This window comes from Ctenopharyngodon idella, chromosome 1, assembly GCF_019924925.1.
Source record: "Ctenopharyngodon idella isolate HZGC_01 chromosome 1, HZGC01, whole genome shotgun sequence".
Taxonomy (NCBI): domain Eukaryota; kingdom Metazoa; phylum Chordata; class Actinopteri; order Cypriniformes; family Xenocyprididae; genus Ctenopharyngodon; species Ctenopharyngodon idella.
The window spans coordinates 436,911-460,471 of NC_067220.1; the positions used below are offsets into that span (position 1 = coordinate 436,911).

Here is a 23,561-nt window from a genome sequence, read left to right on the forward strand (position 1 = left end):
AAGTTCTTGTAAACTGAAGTCATCTTCTACTTTGTCATTTTGAAAGCTCTGCGCAAGGAACAATGGCTTCTGGTGCAGCACCGGATGTAAATAGTCTGCCTGAGGAAAAACGTGGAAGTGACCGTGCATAGTATACAACGTATATGCTGCCCAGAACCTTTGAGGCTGGTTTAAAGAAATGCCAGGTATCCAGTGGTCCACAAATACAGGGAAATGACAGATAAAAAGGATTTACTATTTGATTGTAATTGATTATTATTTTTTTATTTTTTTTGTTAATGGGTCAGGAAGATGCAGCTCTGTCCTGAATGAAACATCCCCATCTAACTAACAGGGAACCATATGGGAACAATCTGTTAACGTCCCAAATGTCCTCTTTGTAACGTTGCTATGTGACCAATAATGGCCAAAATGGAACGTCATATTGGGAACATTATTAAATGACCAACAGAGGGCCATGTGGGAACGTTCTGTTAACTTCCCAAATGTCCTCATTGTAACGTTCTTATGTGGCCATAAAATAACCAATATAGAACGTCCCCCTATAAGTCATGTAAGGAACCTTGAACTGCAGCACTTTCATTACCAAAAGAGGATGTTTTAGGAATGTCCCTAATGTTCTGTAAAGGTTCCTCACCTTTAGAGAACTTTTAGGGAACGTTGTGCAAGGTCACGAGAACGTAACCTCACGTGAGATGCGAGTGCGCTTGCTCCAGGCGCCCCCCACAGCGTTGATCTGGTTTCACACTCACTTGATTATATCAAATCCCAGTGCGCTTGCGTTCACCTTATATCATCACAAACATGATAGAAAACAGGACCCAGGTCAATATATTGTTATTTTTTTATTAGTTTGGTGCTATTATACACAGCAAAGTGAACGACATTTGCGTCTACTGTATGTGCATTGCGAGAAGGCTGTTTTCTGCCGCTTGCAAATGTACTCTTTTGAGGAGACAGCAGAATGCGAGGCATTCATCTGCTGCTCAGACGCACTCACTATGCACAATTACACTGCCCGTTCACTCTTGCTTGTATCCCAGGTAAATCATGATCTCCTGCATGTGTTTTATTAAACTAATGAAGTCATCATTGGCTGAAACACATGCACATGTTATTTTACTTCCTGAACAAATGCACACACGAGTCCCATTTGCTTTCACATTCACTCGAATCGCACCACAGTTAAAGTGCAACATAGATCACCTCCTATAGGTAGTCTCGGGTTCGGTACCCCGGTGTGCTCCTGGCTCCACATGACAGCTTTCACATTACCAATTTTTCATGCAAACCATGCCCCGTTTCAAACTAAACTGACAGTGCGAAAGCACCCATTTGCCTAAATGAACCGAACTAAAGGAAAAAACGCACCAGGTTCTGAAAAAAATGAGATCACAGCAGTCTGAGGACAACAGCACCAGACCCATAGCGTCAGACCTGATGTTAGGGTGGTGATGGCGATCGCAAAAAAACTCGCCCCAACCACTAACCCTCGCCTTCACTATAACTATAAGCTCAACAAATGCTCCAAATTTGTATAATGATGTGTATTACACTAATATTACGAAGTAAACATGTTTTATGAGGACATTTCATGAGTCCTCATATTTAAAATAGCTTTAAAAACATACTAAACAATGTTTTATTAAAAATTTAAATATGCAGAATGTTTTCTGTGATGGGTAGGTTTAGGGGTCGGGGTAGTATAGGTGGAGAGAATGTACAGTTTGCACAGTACGGAATGTCCTCACTAAGATAGCAAAACAAACCTGTGTGTGTGTGTGTATGTACCTAACCATAGTGCGTTAAAACTGACAAAATCTCCTTTTACATCAGACTGTCCTCCAAAGAAAAAAAAAAAAACGACCCTATAGGTATATATTTACGTTTTAAAGTCATGCGCGGTCTAGCTGCCGTAAAAATAATGACAGTGTTGTGTTACGTCTGTCGTCATGAAATGAAGTATGACCGTCATTACCAGTCAAAATGCATTTTCATTTAAATGCAATGTGTAGACTTTTTACACGGTCCTTTACCCGCCATTTGTCCTATTTCCATTTAGCAAAACTCTTTTTTTATTATTAACAACTACACCTACCCCAACTCTAAACCTACCCTCAGTGATTTATAGTGCATATACACTTTATGAACACATGCGTTCCTGGGATTGAACCCACGATCGCTTGATCACATGATTGCATATTGTTGCATATTGCAATGCTTTACCAATTGAGCTACGTGAAACCTGAAATATAATGCAGATAAAAGTGTACAATGCATTAAAATGAAAGTGTCCTGTTGCTGATAGGGGCGCAACTTTAGTAAACACTCGTATGGGTTGTTTTTCAGGGAAGTGACAAACGGCCTATATGGGCATATTGGTTGGAGGACATGTTGTTTTACATTCATCCTTGCATGTAAAACATCTGAGCTTTTTATTGGACAGTGATCTTAAACTTGATAGGCAGATTAATGTGGTTGTTAGAGTTTTTTTTCTCAACTTAGCCTTCTATCTGTCACATACACACTCTGGACTCGGTTCCTTTCTCACTCAGATGGTGCGTCTCAATCAGCTCCCTAGCTTCCTAGGTCATGAATCAGTATATTTTGTACAAAAATGGAGTTTTATTTTCCTTTTTATTTTTTTTCTTTTTTTTTTTTTTTCTTTAAAGACTGATATCCTGACTTCCTGTTTTGAACTTCACCTGCTTCATCCCACACCTGGGTTCTTCTCCATAGTCTGTGTTGGTGTGTCATTACAGAAAGGCTACACTGATGACAATGAACCTAGTGAGATTTTTTCTTGGGCCAGAGGATATTCTGTGTCCAGTGTTCCAGAATGGCAGGGAAATTGAGGAGTACATGAAGGAGTTTTTGGAATATTGCCACTTGATATCGTGGAAAGGTCCTATTCTGAAGGATTGCTTTTGGAGTGGGCTGGACAAGAACATCGGCCTATGGATGCCAGCAGGAGATCCCAGCATGTCCTTGGCAAATTATCTGGACATTGTGCTGTGGCTGTGTGGCTCACCATTTACCATCGGAGAGGTGGAGGACGATATCGCCACACATCTACTGTCCTCCCAGCTCACTCCCACCATCATAATGCCATCAATCATTTACACCAAGCCCATCCCCACCACGGATCCAGAACCAGAGCTGGAGCTGATGGCCACCACAGACTAGATGGCAGAGCCGGTGCCCTCTATGGAGCCAGTGTCTGCAGCCATGTCTGTACAAGGGCCAAAGCAGTCTGACCAGGTTTGTATGCCGGTTCTTTCATCTGTGCATGCGGGAATTTTGGTGAAGCTAGATGAGGAAGAGGAAAGTTAGCTTCATCCTCCAGTGTCAGAGAGTTGTGTTTCCCAGTCAGAAATAATCAACATCCTGGTTTCCTGCTCCTGTTCCCAATCCCTTCCTCCTCTGATGGTTCTGGTCTGTTCCAAGTCTCCTTCATCGTTGATGCTCCCGCCCTGCCTCCCACCTCCTCGGCCTGTCCTGTGTTGTCCAAGGAAGCCATTCCTGAATTCTCTGCATGTCTGTGTCGGCCAAAGAGGCCATTTTCGAACTCTCTGTTCTGTTATGGCCAAGGAGGCTGTCATGTAACCCTTTGCCTATGCTACCCAGTTCTTCGGCACTGTCTCTATTGGCTCCATTCAACCCTTCATCTCCTCCTATGCTAGCTCTACCTAGCAGCTTGGATCCGCCTTCGGCTTCATGTTCACCAGCTCCACCCAAGTGTGCCGACCACCTTGCTCCACCTCAAACCTCCAAGCCCTTCACTCCACCTTGGCCTATCGACCAGTCGCTCAACATTGGACCATCATCCCTCCGGCTCCACCTTGGTCAGTTGTCGCTCTGCCTATGCTATGGACTTCTGGTCCTTCAGCTGTGCCTTGTCTTTCCACCCATTTAGCTCCCTCACACTGGCTTCCCCTCAGTCCTCCAGCACCCTGGCTCCACCTCATCTGCTCATCATCGCGTCATCGCCTTGGCCTTCGAGTCTTTTGGTGTCGCCCGGTCACTTTGGCCCTTCGCCTGGGTCTCCACCTCCACCAGCTCCATCTCAGTCACTCATCCCCCTGTTTCTACCTGGCATTTCCACCAAGGCTCCACCATGGCTTCTCGCTCCTTCAACTTCACTGTGGGCCTGGGTACTCCCTGGCTCCTCCCTCCCTCCGTTGCCCCAAGGATTACCTAATTATTTGGCATAAAGCCCACACACTTGCACTCACTCATGGTCTGGAATTGTTGTTATTTTTTTTTTTTTTATGGACATTTTTTCTTTAGTTTAGAAGATAAGTGATTTTTTTGAACTGTGAACTGTTTGTTGGACACACCCTTATTTCTTGGTGTCATGGTTTGTACACTTTGAAACCCTGATTCCTTAAATGGAGGGTTTTTTGTGTGTGTGCGTGTGTGTGTGTGTGCAGTGATCAGTTCACTGTCTGTGGACATTACAGTGAGAGGAATGGAGGGAGAACCAATGATAATTAAGTGTCCTTATCCAGAAGGATATGAGAAGTCTAACAAATACTTCTATAAGTGAAATTACAGAGAGAATGTCATTACACTACAATCTGATGGAGGAAAGTCCTCAGTGTTCAGCGGCAGATTCTCACTGCTGGATGATCGTAAGAGATCATTTACAGTGACCATCAGTGACCTGAAGATGGAAGATGCTGGAACATACGGCTGTAGAGCTGGATGGGGAGAATATAAACAAATCCAGCTGACTGTGATAAGAGGTGCCTGCATCATTCTTAAACAACAATCTGCTTCATCATTGTCACAGACACGCCAGGCTCCACCATCAGCCAATCACAGTGCACTCCCTCACCAGAGTACTAAACACACACACACCTGTTCCCCATCAGCACCTCATCACCACAGACTTAAAAGCACACCACTCACCTCAGTCAGTTGTCTGGTCTTGTTCTAACGAAGGACTCTTCATGTTGATCTCCAAGACTTCTGAACTACTTACCTGTTCTACTCCAGCGTGTTTTCCCAGTCTCCGTGCCTCTTCGTCTGTGTGTGAGTGTACCTACCTTCATCATCCCAGCCACGATCTGCAAACCTGTAAGACAAGGACTGTATCAGTGTTCAGCATTCACTCCATTAAGTCTCCATTTACCATCTACTTACCTGCATTACTGTGTTTACCGTGCTGTTCTCCAATAAAACCTCCATCTGCTAGCTATCTGTGTCTCCTGTCATTCTGTCCGTAACAATCATGCTATTAATTATTTTATTAATATATTTGTTTCTCTTGTTTCTAAAGCTCCACAGAGGCCAACACCTATCCAGATCTTTACCTCCACCTTCTATCCAGGTGCCTGATATTTAATATTAATCTTCCAGCTCAAGTTTCTCTTCACTTAAATCCATGATTATGTGCATTAATTTGTTAGTATAACAGCTCAGTCTTTATTCTCCTTCAGATCAAACTATCAGCTCATTTTCAAACACGCCGCCCTATCTGAGACTGAAAGTAATTGTCAGAGAGATGTTGAAAAATTCACAGTAAACACGAAAGCAAAACTGAAACCAAACTTTTTTTTTTTTTTTTACTGTATTTGTGGTTGGTAATACAGTGTTACACCGTACGAAAGAAAAGAAATACATCAACCATATGTAGTTGGACAGAAACTATGGTGTGTTTGAAAAAGGAAATCAAGATACTTCCTGTTAGATTTTGGTGTTACATTGAGAATTGTGTGTTGTGTTTTGCAAAAAGTGTTTTATGAAATTGAAAACGGAGTCGAAAACTGAGAATTAGTGTATGGTTTTGCAGATGTGGTGTGTGTGGTTCTGCGGTTTGAGTGTCAGGTTTCAGAAATTGTGTGACAAGTAAGGATTTTGTGTGTAAGCAGATGGGGAAAAAAAAACTAAGTAAACCTGGCCCTTAAAGTAATATCTAAGAAAGACTAACGTTGATCTGTTTCACAGGTCTGCTGTCGTCCTCCACTGTAGAGTTTAATCCAGTGTTTTATGAACAGGTGAGGCATCAGAAACTGATGAGTGAAATAAATAACCATAATCAAGGTTTACAGTAGTAATTGTGTTGGCAGATTCACTGAAACAGTCAGATTTTATTTCTTGCTCAACACTGTAATGACACTGAAACAGAGACTGTGATGGTGATCTTCGGCACACTAAATCTTGATTATATGCACGTGTTAAAACTATAAATAGATTGTCTTTGATTGAATTATTTTCTATGATTTATAGATCAAAGATGCTGGACGTCACTGTAATCCAGAGGACAGAAACACAATTACAACTGTATTTTACAGCTGTGTTTCGTAAACTGTACCAGACTCAAGTACTGCTTCATCAATTCCTCAACACAACAGTTCATTTCAACTAATATAATATAATATAATATACATCAGTGAACTGAAACATTATGACCATCTGCTTAATATGCTGTTGGCCTGTGTACTGCCAAAATAGTGCTGACCTGCCGAGACATGGACTCTGAAGGTGTGCTATTGTATCTGGCACCAAGATATTAGCAGCAGATCCTTTAAGTCCTGTAGGTTGTGAGGTGGAACCACTGTGGATTGAACTTTGTTGGTCCAGCACATCCCACAGATGCACAGTTGGATTGAGATCTGGGGAATTTAGAGGCCAGGGAAACACTTTGAACACTTCATGTTCCTCAAACCTTTCCTGAACAATGTGCTGTGTGGCAGGGAGTACTATCCTGCTGAAAGAGCCACTTCCACCAGGGATCGCCATTGACATGAAGTGGTGGACCTGGTCTACAGCAATGTTTAGGTAGGTGGCACATGTCAAATTTATGTCCAAATGAATGGCCGGACCCAGGGTTTCCCAGCAGAACATTGCCCAGGGCATCACACTCCCTCCTCCACCGGCTTGATATCGTCCCACAGTGCATCCTGGTGCCATCACTTCCCCAGGCAAACAGCGCACACATACACAGCCATCCATGTAATGTAAAAGAAAACGGGATTCATCAGACCAGGCGACCTTCTTCCACTGCTCCAAGGTCCAGTTCTGATGCTCACATGCAGGTGCTTTCGATAGTGGACAGGTGTCTTCATAGATACTCTGATTGGTTTGCAGCTATGCAGCCCCATACGCAGCAGAGTGCGATGCACTGTGTGATTTGACACATTCCTCCCATAACTATCATTAAAATTGTGTGACCTGTGCTGTAGTAGACCTTCTGTTGGCTTGGACCAGACAGGATAGCCTTCGTTTCCCTAATGCATCTATGAGCCTTGGGAGCCCAACACCACCAGTTTGTGGTTTGTCCCTCCTCGGACTACCAATGGTAAATTCTCACCACTGTTGACCGGGAGCAACACACAAGCCTTTGCGTTTCAGAGATACTGATCCAGCTGCCTTGCCATAATAATTGGGCCCTTGTCAAAGTCACTTAGATCTTTATTCCTGCTCATTTCTCCTGCATCCAACATGTTGATAATGAGAACTGATTGTTTGATTACCATCTAATCTACCGAGACCAATATGTGGGTTTATTAGAAGATGATCAACGATATTCCTTCAGCCGTGACTGCTCATAATGTTTTGGCTCTTAAGTGTATACTACGTTCATAAGCATATTAAGAACCAAGAGAAATCATCTTTATCCTACTCATAATTTTCATCGTTTTACTTAACATGAGTCATAATTGAGCTTGTTTTGTTCAGAAAGATCAGATTCATATTCATGACTTGATTGTTTGGTCTTTTGTGTTTTTTTTTATTGTAGTTATGATTAATGTGACAGTTTTATATTTGATTCTGTTGTGTTTACAGCTGATGTACACAAATATGGATCATATAAATGTATTCTCATTATATACTTTCATTCTGCAGTTCAATGGACAAATTAAATCTAGTTATTCTGGATTGCAAGTGGAACATATGTCTTTTTTCATTATTGTGTATGTCTGTAGTTATTAATGTGTAACCACATAACTCTTCCTTTAAGCAAGGGTGACCAAAAAAGCAAACTATAATGTAAAAAAAGAAACTCATATCTCAAAAAGAGATTATTTATTAATACAAATAAATAAACCAATATGTCAAAATTAACTTAATCAAAGTTCATTCCCACTCAAAAGATATTAATAACAAGCCAACCCTCTATAAACCGCAATAAAATCCCAGCTTTGTCACACAAAACGATTTGAAATAAAAAAGAGAAAAGTAAAGTACATAAATACCCCTAAAATCATATTACACAGAAAGTACCACACACTCAAAAAACAAACAAACAAAAAAAACAAACGTACTCCAAACCAAACATTAACTCCACCGCAAACATAAGCCTCATGCAAATGAACAGTTCATGTGTTTTAAAGCATCAATATAGTATAAGGAGTATAAAGATTGGCTGGCAACACGAGGCTGGGAAGTGATAAACAAACAGAAAACACACTGCTAGCCAGTCCAGTTCACAACAACAACCATAAACTCTAAACTCATAAACTCGCACACATGCAGGGACTGGCTAACTGAGGAAATAAAATAAAACAAAACAAAAACAAACAAACACAAAAACACAATTAACAATACCCAAAAATAACCACAATACTTATTTTCCCATTAAAATAATAAGATCAAGACACTATATAAAACTATATAAAAACCTCTACAATTAGCTGCAACACAGCCATCAACCGCAGACTAATTTCCGAGATCAAATAAGAACGGTGTCTGCAGTAAAATCATAATACCCTAATTTAGTAAAACAAGGCTTTGTGAATATGAAACAAAACAAAATATCTGACCCCGTCTCAAGGCCTCCTTTCAGGTGCGTGCTTAAAAACTTCTACTAGTAGCCACCTCACTGGCTACATATGGATGTTCAGTTTATCAGGTTAGTTTCTTCTGTTCACTCCTGCTGGTTGATGTTGTAACTACAATAATCTGCTGCCAGAGAGCATCTTTCTCCATTCATGACTATTCAAAAGCAGCTGCATATTCTGATAATTCATTAAATCAATATATAAATCCAGCCATTGAGATGCTAATGCTAATGGATAGCTTTATCAACATAATACTAGAAAGCCTTTTGCTTCTGTTAAACATGAGATGTCTTTGACACACACTTGCCAAACAGGAAGGGAAACAACAGCCACAGGAAGAGCTTTGCGGCTTCAGAGCTCATATGATGGAGAAAGAGTGATCTTAATGTTCAAGCAGTTTTCTGGATTATTTATATATTCTGTAAACGACAGATTTTCTCATGCTGAAGATTACCATAACCCTAACAAACTTTTCTTATTCATCTCAATGTTTTTTGTCCTTTTCAATTAGAGTTTGGCAAGGATTGTTTCCTTAAAACGTTTGACTTTTTTTTCCATAAGTGGATGATGCTTAACATGTAATTAACGTGTTTGGAAATATTAAAAGATGTAATTTTATAGTATAAAAAGACAGAACAGAAACAGAGAGGACAGGAAACAGGTTGTGATTCATGAATTCACAGCTAATTTCCTGGTCAAAACTGAGAGGCGTTTCACAACTAACAACACACGCAAACACAGACACACAGTCAGTGAACAGTAGAGTTTGACTCTCAACACGTGAGACGAGAAACTAATGTATTTTATTCTCCACTGATAGATGAGAGCAGTATTATTGGCTGTTTGAGTTTCAGAAAGTTGTTTGAGGAACTGCTGAGAGTTTCAGACTGATTTTCTGAACTGAACTGATGAAGAAATGAAGTTTCCACTGACAGTTTGTGTGTTTCTGCTGACGGGTAAGAGCTAAAGATCTCTAATAAAAGTGTTTATTATCTATTATTATGGCTTGTTTTATCAGTGTACATGAGTAAATCAGTGTGTGTGTGTGTGTGTGTGTGTGTGTGTGTGTGTGTGTGTGTGTGCAGTGATCAGGTCACTGTCTGTGGACATTACAGTGAGAGGAATGGAGGGAGAACCAGTGATTATTAAGTGCCCTTATCCAGGAGGATATGAAAACTCTTACAAATACTTCTACAAGGGAATTTTCAAAAAGAATGTCACTATACTACAATCTCATGGAAAAAAGTCCCCAGTGTTCAAGGGCAGATTCTCACTGCAGGATGATCGTCAGACCAGATCATTTACAGTGACCATCAGTAACCTGAAGATGGAAGATGCTGGACCGTACGGCTGTAGAGCTGGAGCTGACCGCTACAAAGAAGTCAATCTTGTTGTGTTCAGAGGTGCCTGATATTCAATACCGAACAACAATCTGCTTCATCATTCATGTTTGTGCTTCATGCTAAATTTAATGATTGTTTTATTAATATATTTATGTAATTTGTACGGTCTGACCTTGTTTCTCAGCTCCACAGAGGCCAAAACCTGTCCAGATCTCAACATCCACCATTCGTCCGCATACAAACACCAGCACTGAACACGCCAGCACTGAACACACCAGCACTGAACACACCAGCACAGGTACCTGTACTCACACACACACACACTGAATACACCTGCTGACATCTACACTCACATGCATTTTGGTGAAAATATTGTTAATGTGAGTTACTGTGTTTGCATACATAAGTCTTATAACTTCAATAAAACATTAGTAGTTAGTCTGATTATACTGAATGCAGAGATATTAAAGCTTCTATACACAAATCTAATGCTGCATTCATGATCTTGATGCAATTCCTGTAATTACAAGTTTGTGTCTTCCTCAAAGTTGCACTTTCATCAATTTCATCTCCAACTTCACCCATTTGACATCATGTAAAAAGAACCAAAATGGCGGTGGCTTCAATAGTCAGAGATTAACACCCTGTTTACACCTGCTATTAAGAAGCGTTTTTGTCAATTTGATCACGAGTGAACAGCATTAGGTGTAAATGTTATTTTAAATGTGTGAGCTTGTCCACTTTTAAGCACTTCCAGAGGTAGTGGAAAATGCATTTGACCGGATTGCTTTTGTATTGTAGACGCTCATGTGGTTGAATGTGTTCGAACAGCCGCAAAAGACTGTCTACTCTCCTCCTACTGACCTACAGCTTAAACATTATGGGAAGCGCTCTAGCTAAACAGGATTTAAACTTTGTCAGCTGAAGACCCAAGTTTGGTTTGAAGATAAAAAACGTACCAAGTACTATGTTCTCTCACCATTACTCACTCACAGCGTTCGGCTGGTCTTGCGGCTGTCAGAGCAGAAACAAAAGCTGCTGCTCTCTGTTTTCTGTGCATTAGATCGAAAGATCTGAAAAAGCCCATGCATTTATTTACCTGCCCTGATTACTGGTTTCAGTAATCAGTGATATGAATAAACACAACCTTTGTTCATATGCAGCAATACCAGGGGGCAAACAATGTTATTTGCTTGTTTATGTCTTTTCAGGGTTTGTTATTATTATTTGTTATTATATTATCACATGAGCGGCACGTTCACACGTCGCTGGTGTTTTTCTCTGTCAGTGACTCATCAAACAGAAACTGAAATAACAGGAACAGGAAAAACTACAGATAAACTCTATCAGTCGAACACTAGTAAGCTCAAACTACACTACCCATAATGCAACTGCCCCCCTTTGTGTACATGATCACTTTTTTGAAAGGAAATTGGTTTTAACATTTGTGGAGACACATTTTAGCTATTATATAATTATGATAACATGTCAGCTTTCAGGTGGTTAACTTGGTTTAGACAGAAGTGTTTCCTTTGAGGAATTCAGGTTTCCCACTGTGGTTTCACATCGGTTACACAATATAACAACTATAAATTTACAATATTACAATATCATGTGTTTAGCAATGCGTTCAGACCTGTCTTCTGTTGCTGGCGGTCTGGGTTCGGTTCTGCTGGTTCTGACTCTGTGTTCTGGAACGTGCCTCATCCTGAAAAAGAGGAAAAGGAAATGTGGGACAGGTAACAGTTTGTGATTTTAAAGTCCTGTTTTTAGTGTTTGAATTGATTTGACTTTTTAAATCTCTTTTTATGCTCTATTCAGCTTTATTTCAGCAAAATGTGCAGCACAATACAGAGGTGGGTGTTCAAACCTTTACCTGTAGAAGTTCAGAAATGCATGTTAAATTATTGTTTATTGATTAACAGAGAGTATTATCTATATTAACTAGTAAATTATTGATTGTTTTTCAGACTGACCACATGTACGAAGAGATTCCAAACAGTGACGTCGCCGCGGTAACATCTTCATCCAATCAGACGCCTGAATCACACCTCAACAACCGTACAAAAGTCTTTACTGTTTACACCACAGTAACCAATCGGCAGCCTGATTCAAACCCCGGTCACACCCACTCGACCAATCAGGTGACAGATTCAGACTGTGATTATTATGCTAATATAAAGTCACCTGACCCAACACAGGACAGCAGGACAGAACTGATCTACGTGACAGCAACACATCCACAAAACATCACAACAAACAAGGGTCCGATATATTCAGTGATCAACGATGAATAAAAGACTGTCCACAGACATTGTGAATGATGTTCCAAGTACAAATAAAATCTCAAAAAAACTTTTTTTATTGAATCAATATTTTTGACACATTTTTCTTCACTGTTATAAGTATTTTATAAAGTTACTAACAACTAAAAATAATGTAAATAAAATGTAAAAAGTACAATATATATATATATATATATATATTCATTGTAATTATACCTCATCTACAATTCAATAAAGCTAATAAAAATATAAAATATAGCTTCAAGCAGTGATTAATAAACAAAAGAGTCAAAATTAGCAGCTAAACAAGTGTGTCAGGGAGAATCAGAGCATGAACATGATGAAGTTTAAGTCTAAAATGCAATAGTGTTTCCAAGATATTGCATAAAACACTCTGCGGCTCCTCTGTATCTTCTCAGGCTCTTTCAGAACATTACACTGATGCAGAGGTGTAAAGTCCAGGGGTCAGAAAGTAAAAGTCCTGCCATATTTTTTATTCCACCTGCTGAAGCGGTGTTAAAGTTAATGAGATAAGTGATAAATCGAGTGATGATTGACCATTATTGAAGACACCTGATGATAACAAGCAGAATCACCAAAGTAAATAAGTAAATAAACATCAAGTCTGGAGTGCTGTGTAAAACACATTTTAAACACTCCTATTCTCTTCTAATAAAATGGATTATTCCTTCTTCAATCTCTTTCTGCACAAGGTAAAAAACGGCTCATCTATTTAATTAAGTTTGGTGAATTGGTAAACCATTAGAGATGTCCTGTAGAGCTGGAAAGGTGTTGTTCATCTTTAAAACGATCAGGATCAGAGTCATTATACACAGTTATGATCTAGTGATTACATCAAACACATGTTAGTGATCAACCATTTTCAGTTTGTTATTTGCTCAATATACACAACGACTGTGGTGAAGTGACATGTAATTTGCTCAAGATACTTAAAAATGTATATATTTGTCTATAAGCAAAGAAAATTGTTCATTAAAACAATGAAGCGCTCAGTATCAGTTATTCACCATAAGGTTTTGCTGAAATGTAATTTGATGTCTATGAGAATAGGAGCTCCTCTGAACAGACTGTGAATGTGTTTGTGTGTGGTGATGAATCTCAGTCACGTGCTGCAGATCAGGTGTCCGCGTTGCTGAACACCATCTGAACACTAGATGGAGCCACTTGACTCTCAGTCCTCGAGACTTTCACACTCACTTTAGGTTTATTTGTCACTCTTTCGTGGTTTGTGGTTCCAGCAGGTTTTATCTGATGTGTTTCATGTGTGTCCCTGTGGAGACCAGATTCACTGAAGCAGTAAAAGAGTCATTCAAACAAAGATACGCTGGAAAACTCAACAGATGGTGAGGTTTATGAATGAGAATTAAGCATGATTTGTCTACATTTCAACATGTTTGGACGATTGTCAAAAGTTAAATCTTTACCATGATACGATGTTAAAAATATTTACCATATTAATCAGGAACAGACATTCAATCAATCAGGAACAGACATTTATAAGGTGATCATGTGAACTGCTGCTGTTTGCGTTTGTGTCCATCAGATGTCACTGTCCAGTGTCAGATGCCCTGTCCTGATAGCCACACTTGCGATGTTTGCCCTCTTGTCTACTTAGAGTACATGACGTATTTCCTGTATTTCGCTCAAGTGTTCAAGTAGGTGTGAAGACAAGTGTGTGTAGAGCTTTTGATTACCCGATAGTCTTGCAAAAAAGGCAAGTTTACAGACCTTTTTTTTATTTTCAATACTATGCATTTTAAAATACACTTCTAAATGTCTGTTCAGTCGCTATGTAACTAACAGAAGACACAATTTTAAGATTGTGGTGCGTTTAATTAAGTGATAAAAAAGCAGTTGCAAATGTCATTCAAAGAACACACACCCTTACCCATATTTGCATCAATAAAATGTGTTTTACTACCAAATTATATGTAATATGTAATTAATTTAACTTACAGTCGAATGTTTTCCTTGACATCTCATGATTTCGGGGTGTGTGAGTTCCCGAACATAATGCATGATGGGATACGCTTAGCCTCAGAAGTGGTATTCAAGATAGTGTGGGTTAAGTATGCATTAAGGACACTGCACTTTGGCATTTTTAAGACATGGGACGGACTTGCAAACTTACATCCTGTCACGTACACAAGCTCTCAAGTGGCTAAGACCGCAAGTGTGGGTATTTGGACAGGGCATTACTTTCACTTCCCTCTTTATTAATCTCTCTCTCTCTCTCTCTCTCTCTCTCTCTCTCTCTCTCTCTCTCTCTCTCTCTCTCTCTCTCTCAAATTTGCTTTATTGGCATGACTTACACAGTATTGCCAAAGCAGTGGCCATTACAATGAACAAATAATGATTATATAATGCATAAACATATAAATATACATACAAGAAATAACAACAACAACAAAAAAAGAATAAGACAATGTAAAAAAAAAAAAAAAACAACTGTACAAACATTAAGAATATTTCTGATTCTAGTTTTGTCCACTGGTTGCTGTCTCTCTTAGATTGTGGCAAGCTGTTACGTATTTTGCTGCTGTTGCAATCAATTTGCTGTTTTCTCCCAGAATATGATTTATTTTTTCTGTATTTGAAGATGCCATAAATTTTGGTTCTAGTAGCTGGAATTTAGTGAAATAGTCCGATCGAATGCTGAGATAGTGGTCACAGTGCAACAGGAAGTGTTCCTCCGTCTCCACCTCTCTCTGAGAGCACAGTGAACACAGTCTCTGCTCTCGCGGCTGCAATCTCTGCCTGTGCCGTCCTCTCTCTATAGCTAGGCTATGATCACTCAGCCTGTATCTGGTTAGGGTCTTTCTAACTTTATGTTCTTTAACACAGCTAAGATATTCTGCTGGTTTGTAGTCTCTTTTTAGTTGTAAATAGAGTTCCATCTTTTTTTGTAATTTAGTGGCATCTTTCCAATAGTTGATGTAATTTTGTTTTTGCAATTGAACAATTTGTTTGGGCCGGATTGTGCTGTGTAGGTTTGGCTGTAGTTTCAGCACCAGCTGTGATAAGGCGCTCCTGACACTGTAGAGCTTCTGCCTTCTCTCTCTCTCTCTCTCTCTCTCTCTCTCTCTCTCTCTCTCTCTCTCTCTCTCTCTCTCTCTCTCTCTCTCTCAGAGGAAGTGGGCGTCTCTGTCACATTCAGCACTTCATGTTAAACATGTAACCAGGAAAGAAACACTCAAAACTCATCTGAACACACATCGAGAGCTTCAGAAGGACTGAATCTACTGACAACAGAGAAGATCATTTAATAAGAGAGAAGAATGAAGATCATCTTGACTTTCACTCTGATGATGATTCCTGGTAAGAATCTGAACTCAGAGTAAATCACTAAAAACAGCACAGATTTGATGAGGAGAGTCTTTCACTTCAGCTCAGTAACTGCTGAAGAAAGTTCATTTCTGTGTAGTCCCATACATATTAAAGTGTATTTGATGTTGGTTTGTTGTAGGTGTCGTGAGCTCCATCAGTGTGACAGGATATTCAGGAGGAGGAGTCACAATCAAATGCAAATATGATGACGGATATACAGCATATATAAAGTATTTTTGTAAAGGACAGTGGTCAGACTGCACAGACCAAATCAAGACTAATGAGAAAAATAAATGGGTTCATTCTGGAAGATTCTCTCTGTATGACGACACAAGATCAGCAGTCTTCACTGTGACCATCAGAGATCTGAGAGAACTGGATTCTGACACGTACTGGTGTGGAACTGAAAAATTTGGAAACGATTTATACACTGAAGTGAATCTGAAGGTTATAAGAGGTGAGTAACTGAGAGCCTCAAACCCATGATGATCTCCACAACATCACGATACTCAACACTGACTGTAATTACTGCCGTTCACTCGTCAAACTCATAACAGACACCATCAATAACCTCCTGTTGTAACACTTATAAAATATCTTAAATGGCACCAACAGTAAAGTGATCAGATATGTGTTCACTGAAAACAAAATGATAATTGATCTAAGCTGTGTGTGTGTGTGTGTGTGTGTGTGTGTGTGTGTGCGCGCATTTTTGTGATTTATGAGGACACAAATTTGTATAATGACATGGGTATTACACTGGTATTATGACGTACTAAATACTAAACAATGTTTTATTAAAAATGTAAAAATGCAGACAGTTTTCTGTTATGGGTAGGTTTAGGAGTAGTGTAGGGGGAGAGAATGTACAGTTTGTGCAGTATAAAAACCGTTACGCCTATGGAATGTCCTCACTAAGATAGCAAAACAAACCTGTGTGTGTGTGCATGTGCCTAACCATAGTGCGTTAAAACTGACAAAATCTCCTTTTACGTTCATCCTTGCATGTAAAACATCTGAGCTTTTTATTGGATAGTGATGTTAAACTTGATAGGCAAATTAATGTGATTGTTAGTTTTTTTTTTTTTTCTCAACTTAGCCTTCTATCTGTCACATACACACTCTGGACTCGGTTCCTTTCTCACTCAGATGGTGCGTCTCAATCAGCTCCCTAGCTTCCTAGGTCATGAATCAGTATAATTTGTAAAAGAAAAAAAAGTGTGTCCCCGAATCTCATGGACTAAAGCTTGTGTTTTTACTTTTGTGTTCAATAGGTCAACAAATCAGGAGCGTGAGAGGATATTCAGGAGGAAACGTCATTATAAACTACAAATATGAGATGAAACACAAGAACCACGTGAAATATTTCTGTAAAACTGCAGCAGATCAATGTTTCACTGTAATAAACTCTAACAGAGCAGCAGAATGGAAACAGGACAGACGATTCTCCGTTCATGATGACAGATCTGCAGGTCTCTTACGTGTGTTTATCAGAGAGCTGAATGAGAACGACTCTGGAGAATATAAGATTACAGTCAAAGTTTCTGAAGACTACAGTTTCTTCTCTGAGTTTAATCTGGACATCAGAGACGGTGAGACGCTTTCATTCATTTCTGCATTATTTGACAGAATCCATGAATATATCTGGTAATTGTAACATTGCTGCACTTGATTTGGATCTGAAACAGATGGTTGTTGTGTGAAGAGCATCAGTCTATCAGCTGCTGCAGGAGGATCTGTGAACATCAGCTGCAAATACCCACAATCCCACATTAGTGATGTGAAGTTTCTCTGCTGGAGATCTGGAGCTGATCTCTGTGCTGAAGAGACGTCTGTGAAGGAGAGCAGAAGATGGAGTCCTGAGGGAAAGATCCAGCTGTATGATGACAGAGAAGAGCAGCTCCTGACGGGAAGAATCAGTCATGTGACTGAACAACATTCAGAATACTGGTGTGGAGTTCAGTCTGATCAAGGACACAAGAGCTTCATCACACGAGTCCTGATCGATGTTACAGGTGAGAAATGATGAAACAAACCAGCATCTGTAACACTTTAAGAAAAACCTCCTGAGAGTGTCAAGTTGCCCAAATACACAAGTCAACAGTTTTATGTTTGCGTGTGTGAAACATGTCGGATGGTTTAGTAAGGTGTGAAAAACGTCAGCGTCTCTGAGAAAAGGGAAGTGAAGTATCTGTGAGTGTGATTATTGGCACTGGCTTTACTGTGTTTCAGAGCAAACATCAACACCATCATCATCATCACTGTCACCATCATCACCACCACCATCCTCATCAACACCATCATCATCATCATCATTGTCATCAGTTGAATCTCCAGCGATCACATCTGCGTCTCCTGTAACAGGTACAAACTCTCTGAAACACAAACATACTCATTTGTGTGTGTGGTTCAGATTGTGAGTCTCTGGTGTTTTCAGGCTCTTCTCTGGTGGTCAGTGTGTCTGTGGTTCTGCTTCTGATCATCACTGGACTCGTGTTCATGATCGGGACTCTCTGCAGGAGGCGTCGGTCGAACAGTAACACTTATTCTTCCATTTTTACACTTTGATTATTTTTTCACATTAATAAAACATTTTTATTTTAGAAATAAAGAAAGATTAAGAAATGTGAGGATGTCAAAACATTTACCCAGAAAAATACTTTTTATATCAAAATATGATATGATAGAGCACATGTATTAAATATCATTCACTTGCTTGTTTTTTTGACAGACACTGATTCCTCCTCCAAAACATCTCACGTGACACCAGCAAACAATGAAGCGGTTTGTATAATTAGTTTCTAAAAAAAGATTTATGTTTTTAAATATTATTAAATAAGCTCTTTCTCTCCTCAGGTTTATCATTATGACTGTAATTATGAGGAGGCTGAAGACACTTACAGACAATCACCCACAAACACATCCGATTCCTCCGACAATATTTACGCTAATGTTTAACAGCACAGATCTTCACATGTCGCTTCATCTTCATCATCTTTTTGTACTAATGACGCAGATGGTCCTGACGATGTTCATCTTTAATAACAATCAGGATCAGAGTCATTATATGCAGTTATGATCCTATGATTTCTGCAAATACATGTTAGTGATCGACAGTTTTCAGTTTGTCGTTTGCTCAATATACACAACTATCCTGCAGAAGTGATTTACGTCATTTGTTCAATATACTTAAAAATGTCAATATTTGTATGTAATTATAAACAAAATAAAAGAGAATTGTTCTTTATAACAATGCAGCGTTATTATTTTAAAATCAAATCACATTAGTACATGTCTGTGCAGATGAATCACTTTATGATTTGTTGATGTATTTAATGTTTCAGTTTCATATGCAGCTCTAGAAGGTCATTTATTCACCATAAGGTTTTGCTGAAGTGTAATGTGATGTCTATGAGAACAGCAGCTCATCTGAACAGACTGTGAGTGTGTTTGTGTGTGGTGATGAATCTCAGTCACGTGCTGCAGATCAGCTGTTGTCCACAGTGCTGAACACCATCTGAACACTAGAGGGAGCCACTTGACTCTCAGTTCTTTATGGAGAGCATAAAAATGAGGACAATTAACATTAGCTGAGGAAGGAATTATAGAAAAAGAGCCGCTTTGCATGAATTGATTAAAAAATTGAATTAATAAAAAACTTGATAATGCATGTATGGTTCTTGGAATTGTACTTTAGATTTTACATTAGACCGAAATCATGACTTATCTAATGTATGGTGGGTGAAACACGCAACAGTGAATCAATATGTACAGTTAAGCAGACGATTAAGTTTCACATCAAGTGTTTTTGTCCCCCCTTTTACAGCCACTTTTTGGGCTTACTGAATTAATGCCAATGGCCACTAGATGGCGCCGGTGCGCTACCCTTTTAACGTCGTCCGTCTCCTGCAGTCACGTGATCAGCTGCTGTCCGCGGTGCTGAACATCATCTGAACACTAAAAGGAGCCGCTTGTCTTACATTTGTCTCCATTTAACATAAGTTAAAAGTTAAATATTTATCATATCAATACATTACAAATATTTACCATATTAATCGATCAGAAACATTTATCAGGTGTCCACTAGATGTCCAGTGACTTACTTTTACTTCCTTCTTTATTAATCAATCTCTCTCTCTCTCTCTCTCTCTCTCTCTCTCTCTCTCTCTCAGAGGAAGTGGGCGTCTCTATCACATTCAGCACTTCATGTTAAACATGTAACCAGGAAAGAAACACTCAAAACTCATCTGAACACACATCGAGAGCTTCAGAAGAACTGAATCTACTAACAACAGAGAAGATCATCTAATAAGAGAGAAGAATGAAGATCATCTTGACTTTCACTCTGATGATGATTCCTGGTAAGAATCTGAACTCAGAGTAAATCACTAAAAACAGCACAGATTTGATGAGGAGAGTCTTTCACTTCAGTTCATGATGTTCTACTGACTGCTGAAGAAAGTTCATTTCTGTGTAGTCTCATAAATATATTAAAGTGTATTCGATGCTGGTTTGTTGTAGGAGCCGTGAGCTCCATCAGTGTGACAGGATATTCAGGAGGAGGAGTCACGATCACATGCAAATATGATGAAGGATATACAGCATATATAAAGTATTTTTGTAAAGAACAGTGGTCAGACTGCACAGACCAAATCAAGACTAACGAGAATGAGAGATGGTTTAATAATGGAATATTCTCTCTGTATGACGACACAAGATCAGCAGTCTTGTCACAGTCCACTGTGCAGCTGATACATTATTAGTAATAGATTTATACACTGAAGTGAATCTGAAGGTTATAAGAGGTGAGTAACTGAAACCCTCAAACCCATGATGATCTCCACAACATCACCATACTCAACACTGACTGTAATTACTGCCGTTCACTCGTCAAACTCATAACAGACGCCATCAATAACCTCCTGTTGTAACACTCATAAAATAATCTTAAATGGCACCAACAGCAAAGTGATCAGATATGTTTTCACTGAAAACTAATGATAAATGATCAAAGCTGGAGAACAAATATAAGAACCCAGTGATGAAGGGACAGTGTATGTGTATGAATATGTGTTTACATGTTTTTCTATCGCAGTGGGGACAACCTGAATGCACAATGACTCATGGGGACTCGTGTCACTGTTGGGACCTAACTTAAAGGATTAGTTCACTTTCAAATAAAATTTTCCTGATAATTTACCCACCCCAATGTCATCCAAGATGTTCATGTCTTTCTTTCTTCAGTCAAAAAGAAATTAAGGTTTTTGATGAAAACATTCCAGGATTTTTCTCCTTATAGTGGACTTCAATGGCCTCCAAATGGTTGAAGGTCAAAATTACAGTTTCAGTGCAGCTTCAAAGGGCTTTAAACGATACCAGACGAGGAATAAGGGTCTTATCTAGTGAAACGATCTGTCATTTTCGAAAAAAATGTAAATGTATATGCTTTATGTAAACATGCCTTCCAAGTGCTTCCGCCAAAACTGTACTTTCGTATTCTTCAAAAAGCTTGCGCTGTACTTCCTACGCCTTCCCTATTCTACTTACAGAAAAAATTTAACTGGCGCTGCGTTTATTCCTTCTTTCAAGGACCCAAGGACGCTTTACATGAAGTTGATAGATAACATGAACACATATACAAGTATACAGTCAGTATACAACACATGATCAACCAGATGGAACAGACAGAGATAGTTATCATACAAGAAAAGTTACAAAAGCAAGCGTAGAGCTGACAAAATTGAGGCAAACAATCAATTAACAAAACATAATGTGAATAAGTGAGTTTTGAGAGCTGTTTTAAAGTTCTGAAGTGAAGAGACAACATAAAGGTTTTGTGGTAGTTTGTTCCAGAGCTTAGAAGCTGATATGCTGAAAGCCCTACCACCCACAATAGTAGATAGACGGAGCTTGGGTACTGTAAGCAAATTTTCAGAGCTCGATCTCAGAGTGCGGGCAGGGACATAAGGGAGAATCAATTCACAGAGATAAGAAGGTGTTGAACCATGACAAACCTTGAAAACTAGAACAAGAATCTTAAACTGAAAGCGGTAACTAACAGGGACACAGACAGGAGTGATGTGAGCTGATTTTTTTAGTAAAAGTGATGGCCAGAGTAGCTGAATTCTGAATTAGCTGCAAGTGATTTGGGACTTTTTTCAGTAGACCATAAAACAAGGAGTTGCAATAATCTAGACGTAAAGTTATAAAAGCATTGTCAACAGTTTCAGCGTCTTTGAAATTTAGTGAGGGTCTTAAACGGACAATATTGCGGAGATGGAAGAAACAGGACTTGACAAGATGATTGATATGGGGTTCAAAACATAGCCTAGAATCAAACAATACACCAAGGTTGCGTAAGAGGGGTGGACTATAACACCGTCAATGTTAATGGAGAAGTCAAGTTGGGAGGAATCAAAGGATTTAGGGTCTACTAGCAGAATTTCATTTTTTTTCCGTATTCAACTTTAAGTAATTTTGAGCCAGCCATATTTTGAGATCATGTAAGCAAGATGTTAAAGAAGAGGGAGGAAAAACAGAATTAGGCTGTACAGTAAAATAGATTTGTGTATCGTCAGTGTGGCACCAGATGATCTGACCCAGAGGAAGTGTGTAGATTAAAAATAAAAGTGGACCAAGGACAGATCCTTGAGGCACTCCACGGGAAAAGGCGACAGAACAAGATTTGAATCTGTCAATGCTAATGAACTGTTGCCTGTCTGAGAGATATGAACTTAGCCATTGTAAGACTGTTTCTGAAATGCCGATCGCAGACAAACGGGATAGGAGTATAGAATGGCGAACGCTATCAAAAGCTGCACTCAGGTCCAAGAGGCCCAGAAGGCTAAGGACACCAGAATCGGAGTTGAGGAGGAGGTCGTTCACTACTCTTAGAAGAGCAGTCTCTGTACTGTGGAGAGGGCGAAATTCGGATTGAAATGGTTCCTGCAGATTATTTTTGTCCAGGTGAGTCAGTAGTTGTGTGGCGACCACCTTTTCTAGGACTTTAGACAAAAAAGGAAGGTTGAAAACTGGTCTAAAGTTACTCAGGACTGTGTCATCAAGGCCAGGTTTTTTTAAGTATAGGGATGATCATGGCTATTTTCAGTCCAGTTGCAAAGAGGAAGCAGCAATAGCAGTAGAGAAACATTCAGACAACCAGTAACAAAGACAGGATGGTGAAATTTAAGCTGCTAGCAGCAAAAAAATCCACATACACAGCTTGCAAACAGTTAGCAAATAGCAACAAAAATGATGAAAATTGACAATGAGAAGAGACAGCCACAGTGCGCACAGCATACTCTCACCGGAAGTAGACTGAATGTGTGAATGACATCAGTAACAAGTGCCTGTATCATGAGAAAAGTGTCAAGTTCTGTGTGTGTGTGGGGGGGGGGGGGGGGGGGGGGGTGGGGGGTTGGGGGGGGCTTAACCCTGTGCTCATTTTAATTTTTAGCAATGCTCAAAATGTTTGTTTAGTTAATTCAGATGCTCTTTTATCCTGTTTTAAAGTGCCCCTATTATGGATTTTTGAAAATTACCTTTCATGCAGTGTGCAAAGTTGTAAAGTTGAAAGTGCATCATAAATAAAGTTATTGTCTCTCAAAAGAGTCGACTCTGAACCGCTCTGTGCCGTGAAAGTAAATTTGGTTTATTTTCACTTCCAAAGGTTAAGACTGTGAAGAATCAGTGGTTAAAATTCATCTTTATTACGATACCACAGCAGTATAATCCCAAACTTTTGCTGTGTTAGGGATCCGATGTCGCATAAAGAATTTACGCCGGCCGGTCGTAGT

The 23,561-nt window shown here is 39.4% G+C and overlaps 2 protein-coding genes across 25 annotated transcripts in view; both read left to right on the forward strand.

The window, feature by feature from the left end:
* Positions 1 to 23,561, forward strand: part of LOC127497565 (uncharacterized protein DDB_G0271670-like) — a 149,089-nt gene that overhangs the window by 86,719 nt on the left and 38,809 nt on the right. For 5 of the 23 annotated variants that reach the window (XM_051867144.1, XM_051867072.1, XM_051867326.1 and 2 more), the window contains exons 6-9: positions 17,998 to 18,129; positions 18,203 to 18,301; positions 18,497 to 18,549; positions 18,622 to 19,018. The exons of 8 other annotated variants lie outside the window; for them this stretch is intronic. In XM_051867144.1, coding sequence (XP_051723104.1) covers positions 17,998 to 18,129; positions 18,203 to 18,301; positions 18,497 to 18,549; positions 18,622 to 18,723 — 386 coding nt within the window. In that variant the 3' untranslated portion in view covers positions 18,724 to 19,018. Of the gene's footprint in view, positions 1 to 6,545; positions 7,181 to 14,450; positions 15,757 to 17,039; positions 17,358 to 17,453; positions 17,781 to 17,997; positions 18,130 to 18,202; positions 18,302 to 18,496; positions 18,550 to 18,621; positions 19,019 to 19,962; positions 20,127 to 23,561 lie in introns of those variants that run through there. 10 more of the 23 variants (XM_051866905.1, XM_051866977.1, XM_051867698.1 and 7 more) reach the window with 10 other exon arrangements.
* Positions 9,203 to 12,544, forward strand: LOC127499925 (CMRF35-like molecule 6). 2 transcript variants are annotated; one of them, XM_051870763.1, is made up of 7 exons: positions 9,203 to 9,745; positions 9,875 to 10,192; positions 10,317 to 10,373; positions 10,404 to 10,430; positions 11,755 to 11,871; positions 11,954 to 11,988; positions 12,103 to 12,544. In XM_051870763.1, exons 1-7 carry the CDS (start codon positions 9,706 to 9,708, stop codon positions 12,427 to 12,429), a joined length of 921 nt encoding a protein of 306 aa, XP_051726723.1. In that variant the 5' UTR covers positions 9,203 to 9,705; the 3' UTR covers positions 12,430 to 12,544. The 2 variants fall into 2 exon arrangements, with proteins under 2 accessions (XP_051726723.1, XP_051726641.1); XM_051870681.1 differs by having other exon boundaries at positions 9,207 to 9,745; positions 10,317 to 10,430.